This window comes from Labrus bergylta, chromosome 8 (genome assembly GCF_963930695.1).
Source record: "Labrus bergylta chromosome 8, fLabBer1.1, whole genome shotgun sequence".
Lineage (NCBI taxonomy): Eukaryota > Metazoa > Chordata > Actinopteri > Labriformes > Labridae > Labrus > Labrus bergylta.
In genome coordinates this window covers 2,006,248-2,026,418 of record NC_089202.1, presented here as the reverse complement: position 1 = coordinate 2,026,418, position 20,171 = coordinate 2,006,248, and the positions used below count along the sequence as shown (strand labels likewise).

Sequence of the window (20,171 nt, the reverse complement as noted above, 5' to 3'; positions counted from 1 at the left end):
CATCTTTACTTTTGCTGTGAGCCTGCAAATCAAAAACTGCATTTGCTGTGATCACAAACACATACTATTCAGATTATCTCAGAGCTGTATGGTGATTCACCATCATCACCAATCCACTTTCAGCCTCCTGCAGGAGGACCTGGAGCTCCCTTGATGCAGCCAATGATGGGACAGCCTATGATGGGACAGCCCATGATGAGACCTCCCTTTACTGGGGTGGTTGGAGCTGCTGCACCAGGAGCACCGGTAAAGTCAAAGTCCAAGTCAAAGTCAACTTTATTGTCAATTTCAAAATATGCCAGACATACAGTGGAATCAAAATTGCGTTTGTCTCCATCCCACGGTGCAATACAACCAAAATAAGGTAAAATAAGATAAGGTAAAATAGATCAAATAAAATGAGGTAAAAATAAGATAAATAATATTTACAGTAATAAATTCTAAATTGTGCAAAAGGTACAAAATGGTAAATAAAATAAATAAAATAAAATTTAAAGAAAAAGTAAACTTGTGCAATATGTGCAATGTGCAGTAAACTGAGTGTACTTTTGAATAGTTAGCTTCAGAGTTATTAGTCCAGAGTTCTTGGTGGCAAACGGGAGGGGGTTTCAACGTCCAGTGTTTGTGGGGGCAGAGGGGAGGGAAGGAAGAGAGGGGAGAGAGTTAAGCTTCCTGACAGCTTGGTGGAAGAAGCTGTTTCCCAGTCTGGTGGAGCCGGCCCGCAGGCTGCGGTACCGTCTCCCCGATGGCAGGATGCTGAAGAGGCTGTGTGAGGGGTGGGTGGGGTCACGCACAATGCTGGTTGCTTTGCGGGTGAGGCGGGTACCGTAGAGGTCCAGAAGAGAAGGGAGTGGGACACCAATAATCCATTCAGCAGCCGTGCAGCTCCCAAGCCACACAGTGATGCAGCTAGTCAGGATGCTCTCGATGGTGCCTCTGTAGAAGAAGCACATGATGGATGGGGGGGCTCGTGCGCTCTTCAGCTTGCGGAGGAAGTAGAGGCGCTGCTGGGACTTCTTGGCCAGTGATGTGGTGTTTGTTGTCCAGGAGAGATCCTCACTGATGTGAACCCCCAGGAACTTGGTGCTGCTCACTCTCTCCACAGCAGCACCGTCGATGGTCAGTGGGGGTTTAGGAGTGGGGACTCTCTGGAAGTCGACAACAACCTCCTTGGTCTTGTCGACGTTCAGGAAGAGGTTGTTGTCTCTGCACCACGTGGCCAGTTGGCTGACCTCCATCCTGTAGTGCATCTCATCGTTGTTGGAGATGAGACCAACCACTGTTGTGTCGTCCGCGAACTTCACAATGTGGTTGCTGCTGAAGGATGGAGCGCAGTCGTGGGTCAGCAGCGTGAAGAGCAGGGGGCTGAGCACACAACCTTGTTGGGCCCCCGTGCTCATGATGGTGGTTTTTGATGTGCTGCCACCGACCCGCATTGTCTGAGGCCTCTCGCTGAGGAAGTCCAGCAGCCAGTTGCACAGGGAAGTGCTGAACCCCAGCTGCTGAGGGATGATGGTGTTGAATGCTGAACTGAAGTCTATGAACAGCACTAACCACCACTAACAATTTATATTACCTGCAATTCCCTGTAGTAACCCACTTGCTTGCCTTAGTATACAAATCACATTCAAAAGATTATTGACAAACTTAATAAATGCTGTATAACGTTTCTGTAGGTATTTTTAATGCTTTTCATATGAATCCTGTATTCCCTTTTTCTTAGCTCTCTCCAGGACCTGCAAGCCAAAGTGCAAAGAAACCCAAGGACCCTTTGGCAGAGCTCGACCTCAAGGACTTCTTATAATGCCCCATGTGAGAGTTCAGGGTACATACAGGGTTTTTGGGGGTTTTTTTTTACTACATGAACTCAAAATAAGCTAGGCATGTTTTGTTTTATGTTTTTAAAGGGACAGACATGACATCTTAATTAAAGGCTTTATACGTGATTTTTCACACTTACATGTAATATAAATCAAGTATATCCTCTGAAAATAACTCTGTGAGTCATGACTGTCTACAATGGGTGTAACACCCGAGTCCCACTGTCTGTGATGTTTTCAGTTTTCAGAATCATATCTTCACTTTGTTGAAGTCGCCAGGACGGTCGGCTGACTCCTCCCCATGTGTATAAAAGTTGTTTAATTGAGGGACTAGAGAAAAGAAGAATAACATACTGTACTCACTGCTTAACTGTGTTTCTAGATCACGCTCATTTCAGGTAAATTTACATGCAGTGTGAAGATACCAGCATAATAAAGATCGCTAGCATTAGCATGCTAACACAACAATGCAGCGCGAGTTGTTTTGGTGTCATGCTGGTGCTCAAGGGCGACATCTGCTGGATCAAAAAATATAAAGCCTTTAATTTTTTTAATAATTAAGATTTAAGAAAGTCCAATTTCAGGCTATTTTTACAGCACTTCATCAAGTGAAGGGTACACACTTATAGCCAAGTTCAAGTCCTCATTTGCTAATTTGTAGCCCTCATCACTTCAGCTTAAACAGTTAGTGTTGGTCAGTGTTGGGATAGTCTGATATTCTCTGTTGTGCAGCTGGTGACCTACAGTCCGTATGAAATCATGAACACGACCTGACTCTTTTTTGTTTCTGTGTTCCAGCTTTTGTCTTCTGGAGCAGGGCCCTCTGCCCTGTTACCTGGTGTCTGTTAACACCTCAGGATGCCAGCCATGATCAGCTACTCAACCTTACAAGAGCCTCTTTTATCCACCCCCGCCATCAACCCCACCCGTCTCCTGTGTGATGATGTTGTAGCACAAACTGTGAAAGTGAAACATAGCGGATTATTATATGAGGAAAAAAAATACAAGCGTGTGCTTATGTAGATGTACTAATCTTTTGTCAAAAGAAAATCACTCCAAACCCGACAAAAACCACACAAATGAGGTGAGTCAACGTGAAGGCGTATGTGTTTAGATTTCTTATTTAGTGTTGAGTCGAATGGAAGTGCTTTGGTTGTCCTGAGCTCCATCCCATATGTGGTCTGCCTCCTTATGAAGGAGGAGGAGCTCTCTTTGTCAATCTCTGATTGGATAGAAGTGGTAAACAAAGCCCTGATAGATTTTCAACAGAAGTTGTCACGTGTTGTTTACAGAAAGGCCCTCTTTGATGTGCTGTACATAGGTTTCTCTGGCGAGGATTATGTATCTATTCTGTGTGTCTGTTGAAGAGAAATATAAATGTGAATCTGACATGAAATTGTAAGAAGTTGTGTGAGTATCCTTCCTTTTCCCGTCATCTTTTGAAAGTGTTTAAAAACAAAAATGAATACGGCTATATGATCAGTTTTCTGTATATTAACTTCTATATGGGCTTCTGAATCATACCAGACCAGGAAGTGATCCTTTTCTTGATTTTTCTACTCATTTTTCTATGTTCCTTTTTTGCCCTTTTGTCCGATGTTATTTCTATGTGTTGTTGCTCCTAGATCTATCCCTCAAACTGCTGTCGATATGTGCTGGCAATGCTATTAAAGGACATATCTTGCAACTTCCTACGGTACAGAAGGCTTTGGTTATTGATCACAGAGGTAAACTCAAACTTTCCCTCAGTGTAACTGTACAATGTCTACCTACAGATTTGACACTACCCATGTGGTTATGTTTGTTGCCTGTGCTTTCATCGTGATTATGACCAGGTCAGTGTGGTTATTTCTGTATTTAGAGTAAGTTATTTTATCGTTGTATCAAACTCTGTGTTCAGACCAATCAAACCAAAACTTAAACGTCTTTCATGCTGATGTGTGGTTGAAATGGCAATTCAGATTTCAAAGCATTCAAAACTCTCACCCTCAAAAATCAGGAACATATAGGTGCCCTGCATAGTTTGCATCTAAATAACATTCTGTTTACATTCACTTTTTATCACAGAATAACATTTTTTGTGTCCTTTAGCTTAGCAAACGTGTTGAATAAATGTATGGTCTCGTAAAACATGAGAAGACGATTCATCCTGAAAACTTTACATGAAGTGTTTACAAGCAGAGGCCTGCTCATCCAACATTGCATCATGGCACTATTTGATATCTAAAAAGTCAACAGGGTACCTTTAAATTCCATATTGTTAACCTGTTGTTTCAAGTGCAGTTGTATAAAATGAGATAAAGTAACTGTTTCAATCTGCACTGATTTAAGCATGAACGGATTTATTAAAAGTCACGTTTGATTGCTGTCTGAACATATGCTCTGCTCAAGTTGTTTTATTTGATTGTTGCTGACCTTTGGCCAATTGTGAATTGAACAGTAAACATATTGTTAGCGGCCACATGGGAGTGATGTGTACATTGTGTAAATCAACAGGAAGCCCCTGTGCATCCAGCCATAATCTTGTTTCCCAAAGCATCCTAACAGAGGCCCCTCTGTTCCTGCACACTTGCCATGTTCAACATGTTCATATGCATTTGGACAGCTGTATACCACCGGAGTCTCAAGTCCTGTGCTGTAAATCAGACTAATGTAAAGTTTACTCAGTGTTGTCATTTCTATGGACTGAATAAGCAATTGGTTGTGAGAAAATGTTGTGATTCCGAGAAAAAAATGGGAGATAATTGACATTTTTCATGGCTGAATTATTAAAAATGTATTTTTGTTTAGTTGTAAATTCATTTTATTTTTTGATGACCCTCCCCAGTGCATGTAAGCCCTTTGAGGTGCAATAAATTCTATGACCGATTGAACTGCCAACGAAGGCTTCTCTTTTCTTCCACATCTTAAAGTTTATAGAATTGTCAGAAGGGGAACTACTTACATCCCACCACAGCTTTAGGAAAATCACCACTGATGACATAGGCCCCATTACCAAACCTTATCTTACCCTAGGGCCCCGTTTCTTTAAGTGGCCAAAAGCCCCACAGTGTGTGTTGCTTAGTTTCTGGTCATATTGGGAATATGGAGTTCTTTTATTAGATATGACAACTGAAGAGAGACATGAAATGTTGGGAGGAGAGAGTGGGCCGCTGCTACGACGACCATAGCCTCCGTACATGGGCTGGGTAACATAACCACTAGGCTATCCGGCGCCCCATGAATATGGACCTATTAACATCAAATTCACTGTGTTATGTTTATTATTTTTTTACTTATTACAACTAACTGATGCCCAGTACACCTGCAGTCAGTTATTATCATTTAAGTAAGGGTGCACCGGCTGTGATCATACCATAGACCTGGACTGTTATATTGATGTTTTGGTAGATGTTTTGATGGATGGCCCCATCATCTGGTGCCGGAATGCAAGATTGACATATTATCACATATTATCTTAAAAATGAAACAGAGCAACACTTTGAAATTTATAATTGCAAAATTCCCTCAGATATTCAATTTCCCTTATTTTGTCATTTGAAATACCCATCTTTTTGGCCTCTTATCGCCTCTATACTCAACAGCTTACCATTTGTTTGTCTGCAGCAGTTGATGTGTGTGCAGTGTATGTATGGTACAGTGGGATATTCTCACTGAAAACAGATGCCTGCTGTTGAATCAGAGGAGTTGCTTGTCAACCGGCAAGGGAGGCAACTGCTTGGGGGCCTGAGCCAGTTGGGTGCACTCGAGGACTGACAAACTTTTGTTTGTCAATGAAAGTTCCCCCTGAGGAAATGAAGAATTTTGAAAAAAGAAAGCTGGACAGGTAAGTGGAGCAGATTATGATGATTCATTATAATAGTTATGGAGTGCTGCTAGTCAATTTTTAACGGCGGGTAAGAGAAACTGGAACACAACTTCTGCTATCATTAAATCATGGTGTTTGTTCTTTGAGGTTAACTTATCTAGCAGAGCAGCCTCCAGTTTAGTGTGTCTGCGTTTGTGTGCTCTGCTGGCCGAGTCAAGTAAGACGTGGGTAGACTGTTGTTGGTCACCGTTTGATGTGCCTCATTTAATTTTTGTCTAGGCCCCTAACAGACTCACCACTGTGTCGAATGTGTTTCTCATGAGAAAACAGGAGTTAAACAGTAAAGAAGTTGCAAGTAAAAAGCACTTGAAAGCTTCATAGAACAGTAGAGCTGAAAAAAAAACTGCAGTGTAAGGGCATACTCTGAGGGTTCATTACTATAAAAGAGCTTTATCGTTGTCATTAGTTATTTGAATCATTATCATAAAACAATTCTGCAAGACAAATAGAATAATCCCCCAAACGGTCTCATGGCGGTTTTAACCACAGTATGGTAGAATATTTGATGTAATCAGAATTAGTTATGGACACACACAAACATACAGACACAGACAAATTGTAATCTTGGTTTAATGGCTGGTAGACTCCAATCCGCCTCATTATAGTCAGGTATTTGGTATTCAAAGGATACTCATATGTGGTTTGAAACATAAACAACATGAAAAGATATTTAAAAAAAAACATCACATCCCAGATATAAATATGGAAGCATATAACAACATTGCTTTTACAATCTCATTTTACCCTTAAAATTAGAGAAATCGCAACTGCTCAAGTAAATGGTTAAATGGGTCATTAACACAACCCATAAATGTAGCCTGACATTAAATACATAGCTCCCCTCTAGGCTGCCAAAAATATATTTTGAGAAGCCCAAAAACAAAATGTTTATAATTCCATAAATTAGCACCACGTCTTCTGGATGAGCACCGATATAGTTATGTGCACAAAAATGTGAGCACATTTTACTGTGTTGCAAGAACAGAGAAAGGTTAAGGTGAGACTCACTTAAAAAAAAATCCTCTGATTAAAATCCTTAAACTCGTTTTCTCTATTTGGACAGAAAAATAGACTTTTTATAGTGTATTTGTAAAAACAAATAATAATAATTTCTAGATATACACAATGCAAAAACACCAGCTTGATCCATATAATGTTTAAAAAAACAATTACCTCAATATTTCAAGATTGATCACTTTCAAAAGAAAAATCATCTAGTTGTTCTCGGTCTTTTGCCAGTCTCTCCATACAAAGCCTAACTGAAACATAAGATGAACTACCAAGTCTTTGCTCACAAACATTTGACTTTGCACACTGTTTTATCCAAAGACATGATATATTAAAGAGTCAAAATGGAAAGCAAAATTGCAGATCTGAATGATCTAAAAAGAAAATACAGAACAATAGCCTACAAATATTTTTTTTCTCAATTATTTTTAGCAAATAAATTAAAAAAGCTGAAGAGCCACAGGTCTCTTGAGTCTGTATGGCTGTTTATGAATTGTGTACATGTGTGTGTGTTAGTGTAGATCAGTGTTTGTGTAGTCACTGGGAGGCACAGGAGATGACAGGGAGGCAGGAAGAGGAGAGGCAGTCGTTGGGCCCCAGGGAGGTGATGACAGGTGGGAGTAGTCAGGGTGTCCCTTGTATAAAGAAGGGTCTGAGGGTTTGGTGTTTTAAGCTACCCGGCACTCGCTTGAGTCCCCGTGGACCCAGTAGCAGATCTGAGCATATTTAAGAGGAGTTATCCTCACCGCCACATTGTAATCCTGCTGCGTCCCGTCCCCGTTTACATCCACCCACTGATGACCAGAAAACACCCCAATGATCTTCCTCGTCCACTTCTTCTTGCCAGGCTCTTTGAGGCGGATGTAGACTCCCGAGCCGCTGGAGCCTGGTTTGGCATCACAGTGCTGATACAACAAATCGTTGGACTCATCTGAGACGGAGCAGAACCGGTACACCAGGTTTCCAGGCCGGTCGTCATCAAAGCCAGAGAAGTGGATCCGTCCAGCAGGAAGCTTCTTCAGGGAGGGGATAACACCCAGATCCATGTGTTTGACCTTTGGGGCCTTCTTCAACTCCAGAACAGCGTAGTCATAATCCGCAGCCAGTCCGTCAGACACACCTTTGAACCAACCCTTAGGGACCTGGGTCTGCTTGACCCTGGTCCACCTGAATGAAGGTTTCTCAGACTTCGCACTGCGACGACTCCGTCTCTTTCCACCTCTCTGTTTTCCTTTTCCTTCTCCTCTACCACCATTGTCTTCCTTCTCCTCCACTTCCTCTTTGCCTTTGTCTTCCTTTCTCCTCTTGCCCTTTCCTCGCCCTCCTCTTCCCTTGCCTCCTTTCCCTCGTCTGGACTTTTCCTTTAGAATACCAACACGAAGCTTCTGCACGCCATCTAGATAATCCTTTCCGTCATGGATGCAGTGGGCAGCAGTAAGAACATGCTTGGGTGACACAAGAACTCCAGAGCATCCAGTTGAGATCTTTACAGAGGTGGAGAAGGGATATTTGGTTGAAAACTGCTTGTCAGAGATGGTGAAGCGGGTATCTGTGCCGTACACCTCTCGTTTGCGACGTGAACTGGACGAGATGTTCCCGGACCACGCAGTCACCTCATTGAAGCCCTGCACAGAAACAGAGGTATATGTGCGCGTTCCGTTCTCGTAAACAGTCTCGTAGGACAGGAGCTGTTCAAGGTCATCCAGAGAAATGGCGGGAAGGCGACGCTGACACTCAATCCCACAGGTCCCACTCAGCTCAGACTGAGGACGAGCTGAGAAGTTTGGGCTGCTGAGAGGCACAGTGCGTCTTTTCCTAACCAGAGGGACCTTCCACTGTGGCCAGGTATACTCATCCTGCACTGCATTCCCCTCAGCAGCAACAGCCACAACCACAGCGAGCACCGTCAGCGGGAGCAGGACACACAGGGGTATGGGGCCCATCGTTAAGTCGGGCCTGGCTCTGAAATTGAAAGAATAGAGATAGTACTTAGGGAAACTTTGCAAAACAGCAGAATTAGAAAGAAACTTACATATAACTGGATATATATAAATAGGATATAGCTGGGAAATAACAAGTCAAGTTCTAATGCTTCATCTGGTGCCAATAGCAGTTCAAGGTTTTCAATAATCCAGCCAAATAGATTTGTGTTTACTGGATGGATTGCAGCAGACATTCATGGTTTCCAGCTGATGGACCCCATAACTGTGGTATGAGACTGACAATTCTGAAACCACCACCATGAGACATTTGAGGTTATGAGTGAAATGTTTCAACAACTACTAGAAGGACTGTCACGATATAAGAAACATTTGTACAAATCAGCCCACACATTTATGCCTGGAAAAATGGTAAACTAGCTTTATGATAATGAGTATTCCCAAGGTTCTCAAATGTAGCCTACGTTTGTTTGTAGGCTTTGTAGCATATCTACATCCTCACACGCTCAACTCAGATGTAACAAACATACTTTCCCAAAAACAGCATGCTAGCTTGGTGACATTAGCATGTAGCACAATGTCACATTGCCCAGTAGTGCAATAAATAATAGCTACACAGAGCTGCTAGCAAGGCTTTGTACTCTGACACTAATTTCAGCCTGCTACTAGTACTACCTATCTGATAGGTCAGCAACCTCATGTTCGGCATTACAGTTTTACATCATATGTGAGTCGTTTTTAGACACTGTTGAGCATATGATACCAGGGAGCATATACAACTTGGTATTGCAGACAGATGTTCTCATTTAAAATCTGAAAGTCTCATTTTTAAAAGCACATCAGACATGTAAAACATATCTGACATCCCTGAACTGAGAAGGTTTTATATTTATTCTTACATCTTGTGTCTCATTTTCAAGAAAAACAATTTTACAGCCACAGGGAGGCAGTATACCCAAGAATATAAGAGGCAGCCTCACTGCCTGGAGAACTAAAGAATCTCAGCAGTCTGTGGCATCACAACACACTGAGGAAACTCCACTTTCTTAAGGAGCTTAAATCCTCAAAATGCTCAAGTTTGCAGAAATTTATTGGCATCATAATTTGAATAATGTAGTAGCAGTGTGTAGCCTATGGAATATTCTTGAGATCACAAAGAATTTGTCTTGAGTCGATGCATTAGCTGTGTGGTTAAGAGGAGATTTATGTCCTCTAAGTTTTACTGGAGGCTGTGGGCAGCGAGGAGGAGAGGATGAACCCCGATCCTCTGAACAGGCTGAGACAGTGGCTTGGAGGTTTGCCACAATGGTTAACCTTCTCCTTCAGTAATGACCATATCTGGTTTCCTAAGCTTCGCTCCATTCCTTGTCCATGCATACAAATGACATCAAGCATAGAGACTGTGCTGGCTGCAGACAGCCTGCTACTTCATGCTTTCTTTCATGGGCTAGATATTTCCAATAGTCCTGATAACCATCTAAAAAATATTTAAAAATGTAATAGTTTCATCAGACCATTGCTTAACTACAGAGCATTGTGTAATCTTGGCTGTGGTGATACAGTCCCACAAGTTACTTCCAGATACAAGGAGTGAAAATCTTTTTGATGCTGTTCACTGAGGAGCTTTGGAGTTAGAGTGCAAATCCAAAAGATTTTTTTTAAAGGGTCCTGGGGGCAGTTTTCATTACAGCTTTTTGTGTTGTTCAAATTATGTTTGACAGACAGGCTCGTGTTTGGGGTATCAGAAACCTTTAGGGGGCAGTTTGCTTGTCAAGGGTTTTTACATTCCATTTTAATTAGATGGAACTTCAGCATGAAAATTAGAAATTGCCTGGTTTGGAAAAGCTCTCATGAGACTCAGCTCTTGACAACATCATCTGTGGACCATCATCCACATAAGAGATATTGCCTGACCCGTTTCATATTAGAAACTACATATTCCACTATAAGTGCATTGTCATCCAAGTGAGTTGGGACTGTTTGGCTGACGTTTAGCACACAGTATCCAATAATACATACCCAGTGGCCAACATCTAACCCATCCCCGAACAGACTGTAATAAAGTACATCCCACAAAAGCTATAAAACAGGCCCAATAAATGAGAATACAAAAATGACCCTCATATTCTGTTGAAATTCACACTCCCACATCCAGACTGAGACATAACACAAATCCAGCAGAAAGCCTGTAATTACTCAGTACAGAGTGGAAACTGATACGCTGCCATGATGGCTCTTGGTCTAAGAAGGTGCTCATTTGAACTTTTTTTCCGCTGCAGTCGGCTGAACAAGAAGCTGTGCCCTTGCCACCCCTTTGAGGAGGGAGTCCCAGGAAGAGGCCCCTAGGAGCAAAGGCAACCAATGGATGGCGCTGTGGAGCAACTGAATCTCCAACTCAATGGCATTGACTTTCAATTGCTGTAAAGTTCAACAGCAAGTAAATAAAGGCTGATTTCACCGTTTTTCAACTATCTTAAAAAGGAACACAGCTTCCATTGTTCTATTAAAAAAAGGTTAAATTAAGAAAATTCGCCCACATAATGTAGACTAAAGATAAAGCTTGAAATATTTAAACAACACGTCTAAAACGTGTCTTTTCAAATTCCACAATTCCATAGAGTAAAAGCAAACAACAGCTCACTGAATAAGGTTTAAATTAGATGTCCAAAGCTATTAGAAACAAAACGCTTTTTCCCAACAAAAAAAATCGACTATAGGCTATGTAGAAAAGCAAATTAAAATATGTCACTTAATTAAAAATAATAGCTTTCTGATGCATTCATTGCAAAGAGTAGGCAAACGTCTGTAAAATGATTCAAAATATGGCCTGGAGATAAATAAGGAATGTTGTGCACCTTCAAGACTTCAAAATTCAATAAAATCTCCCAAAAGGAAAAAAATCTACAACCCAAGAAAAGGAAAAAAATGAAATAAAAAGGTTCTAATACGCTACCTAAAATCATGCATAAATGAACATATTTCTACCATTGAAGCATTGATAGATCATCATAACTTTGTGAAAGACAGAGGCGTACCTGCTCGCATCCGATTGATGGATATGCCAAATCCGCTGTGTATTGTTTGTTTTCCGGAGAAATATACAAATATGATCCCAGTGGAAAACAATCGCGGGTTAGTGCATCCCAGACGTCCTGGTATCAGCAGGGAGACGGCTCCTTCTCCTCATCGCTTCTTCAAAGAGGCTGAGAGAGAGAGTCACAGCCGGGACGCTCCGCACAGCCTGCACTTGATGCTGAGGAAGGAGGGAGAGAGAGAGAGAGAGAGAGAGAGAGAAGGCGGGATGGAAAAAAAGGATCTGAAAAGGTATTTTTTTCCCCCACTTGTGACAAAAGCTTGGGTGGGACCAGACCAAGCGATTTAACTAAAAGCTTAACTGGGTGAAGTCAGCGGTCCATTGAGCAGTGTGCTGCTGTCTGTGAGCGGACTGTGAGGGAATTAGTTCCACAGCTCCTTACAATGGTTTCTCAGGCGTTTCAATTCCGAGCCATGAGAGAGCCTCAACATCTGCAGCATCTTTATTCTACAAGTCTAGTGAAGTGTTACACAAGGGCATTAGCTTGCCTTATTGTAGAATCATATGTTGCCTGAAATAAACGTGAACATCATTGTCAACAAATTAGTTAATTGAATATATTGTTTTGGTTTTTGTACATATATTATGTTGCTTAGTCTAAAGCCTTGCAATTGATATTTACTCCAGCACGGAGTTGCTCCAGAAAGAGTTGACTTTCCTAACTTGTAAAACTCAGTCATAGGCTATTTGAAATATTGCCTGGGAAACTTGTCACTTGATTTTCTCTTGTCAAAATATGATGTCCAGCACTGCAGCTGGATACAGAGATTATGGTCAGATACTCCTGTCGCCTTACCCAAAAAGGTTTGGGCTGTATGGAGTAATGGTCCTCTGACCTCTTTCTTACTCACAAACCTTTTCAAGCTTATTATCTGTAGCTCCAACTGATGCTGACTCATAATATCACTTAACGCATTTGACTTTCTACAACTGCCTCTTACAGAAGGCTTTATGCAACTTTTATACCAAAGTGATAATAGTCAGAAAACTGGGTTATTTTGCCTATACTGCAACAGCGGTCTTACAAAAAGCTAAGAATGTGAATGGATGGTATTAAAAGCTTAAGTCCTATACATGCAGAAAGTCCCCTTTTCTGGGTTATTGTTATCACTGGTGATATGTTATTACTTTTATATCAAACATATTGGTGCATGGAAACAGTCAAGTACATTACCTGAGTTCTGTATTTCCACTTGTGTTCTTATGTTCTGGTATAGCTCACAACTCAGAGTTAAATACAACATTTACAGAGTCACTCAGGGTCACAGACAAAACTCCAGAAGCACTTACTGAAAGACATCAAGATCAATATGTAACAGAAAGAGAAAGGCAGTCATTCTGTAGTCCATATGGAGCAATATATCTTTAGAGGATATACAGAATATGAATATCTTCATGGAAAGTCTCACAGAAACTGTTGTGCACATAACCTTTTTTTGAGACCTACTCAAATCCTATTTGTGTTTAGTCTGCATTATGCAAGGATAGTAGAGGGAAGAAACCGTGGCCCCCTGGCCGACAGAGGAAGAATGCCATGGTGAGTAGCTGAAGTCTCAATGAGCCAGGAAAAGACATGGAAAATATGCGTGTAATGAGGGAGAGAAAAAGAGAGAGGGGAGGAGAGATAGTGATGATACACATCTGGCTGAAACAGGAATGAGGGGTGCAGAGTGTCAACGTGATGTGAAACCGATCTTTAAGTAATCACTTCTGTCACTCACTTTGACTTACAGCAGACTACAGACCAGTTCTAGTGATTTCAGCAAAGTGCTTATGAGCCGACACCTGTTCCTGAACCTGTGTGTGTTTGGATGTGAGAGAGGGGAGAGAGGGGGAGAGAGAGAGAGAGAGAGAGAGATAACAGAGAAAAATGAGACTTGGGTGGCCTGCACACCTGACCAGCATTTTAAGGATCATAGTGGATGCTCATCCATGTGGGTGGTGATCACACACACGTGTGCTTGTGTATACCCTACATAGAAAACTACAAATCTTGATGTTTTCTAAGCAATATGGGGAAGAATAAAAGGTCATCATTCCATCTATTCTGCTCTTTGTGTGGTTGTGCATGAGAATAAAATCTACCTTGATGAATGAAACATACATATCTTAAGATATTGACCCATTAATGGATGAACACATACTTTCTCTAAACATACTGTACAACATGTCTGATAGATTATTGGCCCTGGTGCACCTTGAAGGTTAAGGTGGGTTCACTGCTCACCGCCATCTTTTTGAAATTACTGTAGCCACAATATCTAAATAATTATGCACCAAGCAGGGAGAAGCTGAAGTCCGATGAATAATCCAACCATCGTAGTTTAATATGATAGAATAAACAATTTTGAAGTGAGTAAACAACCCCCTCCAAGATTCTGACATGTTGTGGCATAAAAATAAGCATATTTTTTCATTGTTTTTCATTGCTGATTATTCAGCCAAGGACAATTTTCTTGAGGTCAGCATCTAGTGGCCATTAGAGGAACTGCAGCTTCAGAAACTGAGGTTCCTTCTGTAATCTCTTATTGTCTGTGTTTTACTGTCTGAGGGGAAACTCAAGCAGACTTGGTTGATGTGGTTAATATTCCTATAGCAAGGCACTGAGCCAAGGCCTTTGGCAAATTTAGCAAAATGAGGGTCAACTTTTAATGGGCAAAATTGTCATGGTAACTAAAACAGTAAATGCTGATGTGTTAGGCTGATTGTTTTGTAAGCAAAATGAATGAATGAGGAATATGTCAGTCAGACACCACCTTCCTTCCTGTGTGTGCCCACTGAAAGTGTCCAATTTGCCTGGAGTCGCGCTGCCCTCCTTCGCTGGTTGACTCAAAACTAGGAGTCATTTCAAACAAACCAGCATGTCTCACGTTTTATTGACTAATCAGTATATAACTGTTTATTATGTAGGATATGCGATTTTGACAGAATGAGGGAGAAAAGCTGTTGAAAAAGTGCTGTAGCTTGGTTCACATGGCCAGGTATCCTAGCATACTTTGAGCAGGGAACTGGCTGGTTGTTATCCAAAATCAACAGAGCGAGTTTGAAATGTTAATGTGCAAATAGATGTTTGTGTTGAGGCACTTAAGAAACTGCTGTTTAAAAAAAAATGTGTATCAGAAGTCTTTATTTGAGGGTCTGAAAATCCATCATTCAAAAAATACCTGATGCTCTATGCAATTGTTAAATACCTCTCAGAAGCCTCTTTAAATCACATTACCATACCAAACAATGATCAACATTATCACTTCCCTCACAGATGCAGACACAGAAGCACAAGATATGCTCCTGTTTTCATTTTAGTTTAAGGCCAAAGGTCATAGAAGGAGAGAGAGTGCTGCCTGTGCTCTCAGCTCTGTTGCTTCCAAATAGAAAAGCAATGAGTGATATTTCTGCTCGGGGTTAGAGTTGTGTTGTGTGTATAGAGGGGCTTTTGTACAGGGTGTCACACCCTCACAGGAAGTGCTCCCTTTGCGTTCTGCTTTGGTAGATGGATGCTATTGGTGGGAGCTAAATTTCAGGAATTTCATTAGTTGTGTTTGGGTGTAGTGGATTAGACCTGGCCCACCTTCACAGCAGTAAACCAGGAATGGATGCTGCTCTTAAAGGAGTACTCAAAGTTTTGGAATGATAACCTTTAGGTTCACTTTTCTTATTGGGTACCCATCAACCCCTAAAATGCAGTGTCTCAAAATCCACCTGTCTACCATTCTGGCTCCAAATGATAGTGTTAAGAGTGCCCACAGCCTTCTCTCTATTGGAGCTCTATCTCAGAGGACCTTGTTGCCCTTTAAGCTGCATGCAGCAAAATACATTAAAGGTTGCCTCCTTCTCTGCACGGACTGCACTAATAAACCACCTCAGAGGGCTGCAGTGACCCACAGTTCACTTCCACAGGCTTTATTTTGACAACTGAATGGTCTCTTAGCTCTGCTTCACACTAAACAGAACACCATTGATATGATAGGACTCTCTACCCCACTGCCTCTCTCTCCCACACAAACATTAATACGGTATATATATAGTAAATGTATATAAACATTAATGGGACAGTTAGGTAGAGGTCTCGCTTAGATCCACATACAGTTTATAACAGTTTTTAATGGTAAATATTTGGCTAAATGGTTAGCATGCCAGCACTCAGAGACAAGACTGTACGTGATGAAAGGCTCACTGAAGTCACACGTGTTGATTTAAATCTCCTGTGTAAATGAACACGCAACCACAGTCTTCTGCAAAGACCGACCTGTGAACTTAATTTTCAGGAAAGGAAAAAAAGCGTTCCTTTTCATACCGTTGATGCACAAGAAATTGAAATGATGCTGAATTGGTCACTTTGGGGTTTGAATTGATTCTTTGCCAAAAGTAAAGGGTATCTTGGGTCTTATTCATGAGTGAGGTGAATACAGTGCATAAGATTGGCAGACAGATTGGTGTGGTGTCAGTCATATCCTAGATGATTGACAGGAATGTAATGCTGAGGAGGAAGCTGAGTCATAAGATCTGATTTTGCCATGCCCTTTGGCAAAGTGTGCAGAAAAGTTTGATAGGAGAATATTAGTTTCCTTTGCAGGACATCTTGGCTCATCTTTAAAGTGTAGCCATTTTCCCACCTGCACTCCTGAAAATGTCTTGAACATTTTAGAACGTCCCTGAAAATGTTGGGTGACTATGTGTCAATCCAGGGAGATCTTTCTCTTTCGGATGTGGGGTGTGAAGACATGTGCAACATGATGCAAAAAAAGACACGGCAGAAGTGGCAGACAAAGCAACAGATTCTGACTCTATGATGACAGTTTTTATCTTTATATCAGTGCTACGTATAATTGGGAATATTCAAACTGTAAACAGAAGAGAGAAAAGAACATGCTGGCAACCAGAAACGAGTAGGAAACAGTTTTATTGTGTGCAAAAAGATCCAACACTTCATGCAACGCTTGCAGGATGTGACTGTTACCACCCCATCCAAATTGCTTCTGTGAATTTTCCTGAATATGTCCTGCCACAGTTTGTTCAGACATCACCTCACCCTGACTTCTTTTTTGGGGGGATGGGGGGGTTCTAGGTGACTGGAAAAAGTCTGGGTAAATTTGGGTTTAAAACTTCAAACTGTCTGCTTGCCTTCACGGCTCACCCTGAAAATTTCAGAAGAATCAAGTGTTTTGTGCATGTGTGAAAAGGCACTCAGTAGAACTGCTATTCATTCAAATTTTTAGATTTTGGTAGGGGATGTCCAGGCATCTCAACATGCCTCGTAACATCCTTAGGAACAATCAGAAATGGCAGGAGGAATAGAAAATGTATGGGCTACAATGCATGCATCCCCTGCAAAAACCCATACCTGTAATAGAGGCCGAAAATGAATAATGGACTTTTGGAACACTTTCAAAAGGACCTAATCCAGGGAACACCAAAATCATTTTGGGACTATGGATATGTCCATGAGCTGTCAATCCAGCATCTATACGTTTTGAGTTATTTTAGTCTTAGCCAAAGTCATGAACTGACTTGAACACCCATTTGGATAATATTATTGTTATCCCACAGCCACCGTGCTAGTGTGGCTATAAGTGTCTACGTATAAACAGTAGTTGTCTGTAGCTGAAAATCAAACATCAAACAACATAAGTAACCATATTTATTGTGTGTGTTAGAACATAATTTGATAGGAATACAGCAGTGGATTTGGGTTTAAATTTATAAAAACAAAGCCTCATAGGTTTATGGCAATATGCTTCTCTTTGATATGCAGATTAGCAATCCAGACTGAGTCTGTATTATAAACAGATGTTTTCCTTTAGCACCCTCAATGACTCACTCTGTGTGTGGCCTTATGTTTACACAGACTGGGTGAAATCCCTTACTGCAATAAAAGCATAAAAATATAATTCCACTTCACTTGCCTGTATGCACCTGAAACATCCTCCATAGATGTTGTTAATCCTCTTCTCCTGTGGTTCAAATAACATGAAGAAACAGGAAGCCTCGCATTTTTTCATAGATAAAGATTGTATTTTAGGTGGAATGTGACTCATGGTACTGTAATTGGGTAGCTTTTTTGTGAACTTTTTGAGTATTTTCACATTTACTTATATTGGAGATAGTCTTGTTATTTGTTACATTTTAAATTGCATCTGATACTGAGTAAAGAAATAAAAACTAAAAGAGCAATAAAGGAGATTATAGCTTTTTTTGGCTTTTTTTTCGAAAAGTGTTCCTTTACTTCAACAACTTGGTTGGAGATTTATATTTCTCTGTCATTTTTCTTTTGCTCTAAACAGGAAGAAGAGATGTTTTTTTTCCTTTTCATTACCCCACCCCCACTCCCTCAGGTACTCAGTACTTTAAGAAGATTTTTAAGAGAAGATCTTCATTCTTTTACTTGGGTAGATTTATAGGCCTTCAATAAAATTAATTCAAAGCAACTGAGCGTATACCTGAATACAGTATTGGTGTACTCTTTCTACATGTAGTATTTGGACACTTAATGTTTACAGTTGTGACAGATGATCTTGTAATTTATGCTCTGGTACAGTAAAGGTTAATTCAGAAGTCCAAAAGTTTATGGGGGGAATGACATTTAGGAGTTAAGTCTTTGAAAGGTGAACTATAAATAGGAGGTTTTCTTGGTGCTCTTTCACTGACCTCTCTGCCACATAGAGAGATATCTTCCCCATTTCTGCTGAGAGAAAAGGAAAAGAAAAAAAAAGAAATGAGACTCCCAATACCATCTCGACAGGGCTTGAAAAACAGGAAGCAAAACAAACATCACCAAGCCCAGCGCTTAACATGATAATAATGTATGCACACCATGCAGGGCAAGAGTTCAAACAAAAGTTTGCACAAGATGTTGCAGGCATGAAATCAGCTCCACCACTTAGCAATAACTTTAACACAATGTAACAAACACATATTTTGCAGATTATATAGTAGCTCTATCGGGGAGGCTGATTTGGCAACTCAGAAGAAAGTGGAACCAAAAACCCAGGTCTGCTTTGAGGTAACAGATCTGCAGTGTGTCCGCACTGAGAGGAGACTGTTTAGACACGCAGAGACAAACCCAGTGATACGTGACGTTTATCCCTGACAGAGCTGTTGTTTGTCTCAAGGTGCTGAAAGGACTTGAGAAATGCACAGCAGGGAGGATGCAGGGAGAAAAGGAATTTGTTTATGGCCTTGTTTGATGCAGATATTATTCAGACAGACTTGCAGAAATGTTCAAAAAACTTTGTAAACCACATCTCCCAAAGCAAAATAGAAAACATATGCAGCTGAAAACTCTCGCACAAAGACACACATTTCAATGTATTACATGGAAAATGAATAAGAAAAAATCCATACTCAATAATTCACTTATTAGCACAATATTTGGTGAATTTCATCTGTTTCAAGCATTTAACATGATGCATTTGGATATTTATCACTTGGAAACTTTAATTTTGTAAGCGCTTTAGGTAAGGGGAACACCCACAAACATGCAAACAAATATTCAAAATTGTGATATGATTTCATACTCTATGAATGGAGCAAGGAAAGCAAAAAACAAAAATGTCAGTGTGTTTGTGTTGAAAGACTGAGAGACTCACATATTCTGCAGGGTCAGAAAGGTTATACAAACACACTGTGTGACTAGGTTAACACTCTAATCTCTGTCCTCTTCCTAGAGAAGAAAGGGTGTTTTGTTGAAGGCCAATGATGACGCCTCTTTGGCTCTTTCTGCCAAATGCCATTTAGCAATTTGACTGGAGAAGCTCTGCTGTCTCTGGGGCCTGATCTTTGCTCTCAGATGCTCAATGTCTCGTTCAGGTCTGTTTGGCAAACCTTGACCTGCCCGCACCGCAGCTGTTCTTCATTCTGCAGTCAGACTGAGTTCAGTGGCACTCCTTGTTTTGTGGGCACAGTCATTATTAATAAAAGACTAAATCACACCCACACAGCATGGCTGCAAGTAGAAACAAAAACTGAGGCAGACTTTATTGAGGTATTGTTAAAAACAGCATTGTGAAATACACAAAAGATACTTTGCACGTCCTTGGCTTCTTGAAATATGTGATGAAATGTAAATAAATTCTGGGATTGAGTAAAAACCAACTGTAAGCTTTAAGTCTCTGGATGGTAATTTCCCCACATAACTATCCTGTTTAGCCTATATGAATATATGTGTTACCCATGATTTAAATCACAACAAAAATATCGAGTCAAATAGTAGCATGGCATTGGGCACCAACACAACAGATGGAATGACATTGTTTGCACCACAACTGTTTATCTTGTTGCTGGAATTAAAGTTATATTACAACAAATATGTGCCAATAACATAGAATTGCACTTATGAAATGGGCAGCATTGACATGAGTGGGCATTTTCCTCTCTTAGGCAGAAGAAAATTTACTTAATAAGTAGGCAGCTTAGTTCAAAACTAGCATCAATTTTGTCTTCTT

At 40.7% G+C, this 20,171-nt stretch overlaps 2 protein-coding genes across 12 annotated transcripts in view; one reads left to right on the top strand and one right to left on the bottom strand.

Annotated features, from left to right (window-relative positions):
• The window catches only part of snap91a (synaptosome associated protein 91a), a 60,621-nt gene extending 55,921 nt beyond the window's left edge, over window positions 1-4,700 (top strand). For 10 of the 11 annotated variants that reach the window (XM_065958248.1, XM_065958249.1, XM_065958247.1 and 7 more), the window contains 3 exons: window positions 124-246; window positions 1,724-1,812; window positions 2,619-4,700. In XM_065958248.1, the coding sequence (XP_065814320.1) occupies window positions 124-246; window positions 1,724-1,804 (204 nt within the window). In that variant the 3' untranslated portion in view covers window positions 1,805-1,812; window positions 2,619-4,700. Of the gene's footprint in view, window positions 1-123; window positions 247-1,723; window positions 1,826-2,618 lie in introns of all 11 variants that reach the window. The other variant, XM_020634838.3, reaches the window with a different exon arrangement.
• A 1,540-nt stretch (window positions 4,701-6,240) lies between these two features.
• prss35 (serine protease 35) lies at window positions 6,241-11,922 on the bottom strand. Its single transcript, XM_020634307.3, has 2 exons — window positions 11,672-11,922; window positions 6,241-8,658 (listed from the first exon to the last, which is right to left on the bottom strand). Exon 2 carries the CDS (start codon window positions 8,637-8,639, stop codon window positions 7,365-7,367), a length of 1,275 nt encoding a protein of 424 aa, XP_020489963.1. The 5' UTR covers window positions 8,640-8,658; window positions 11,672-11,922; the 3' UTR covers window positions 6,241-7,364.
• Window positions 11,923-20,171: the final 8,249 nt, after the last annotated feature.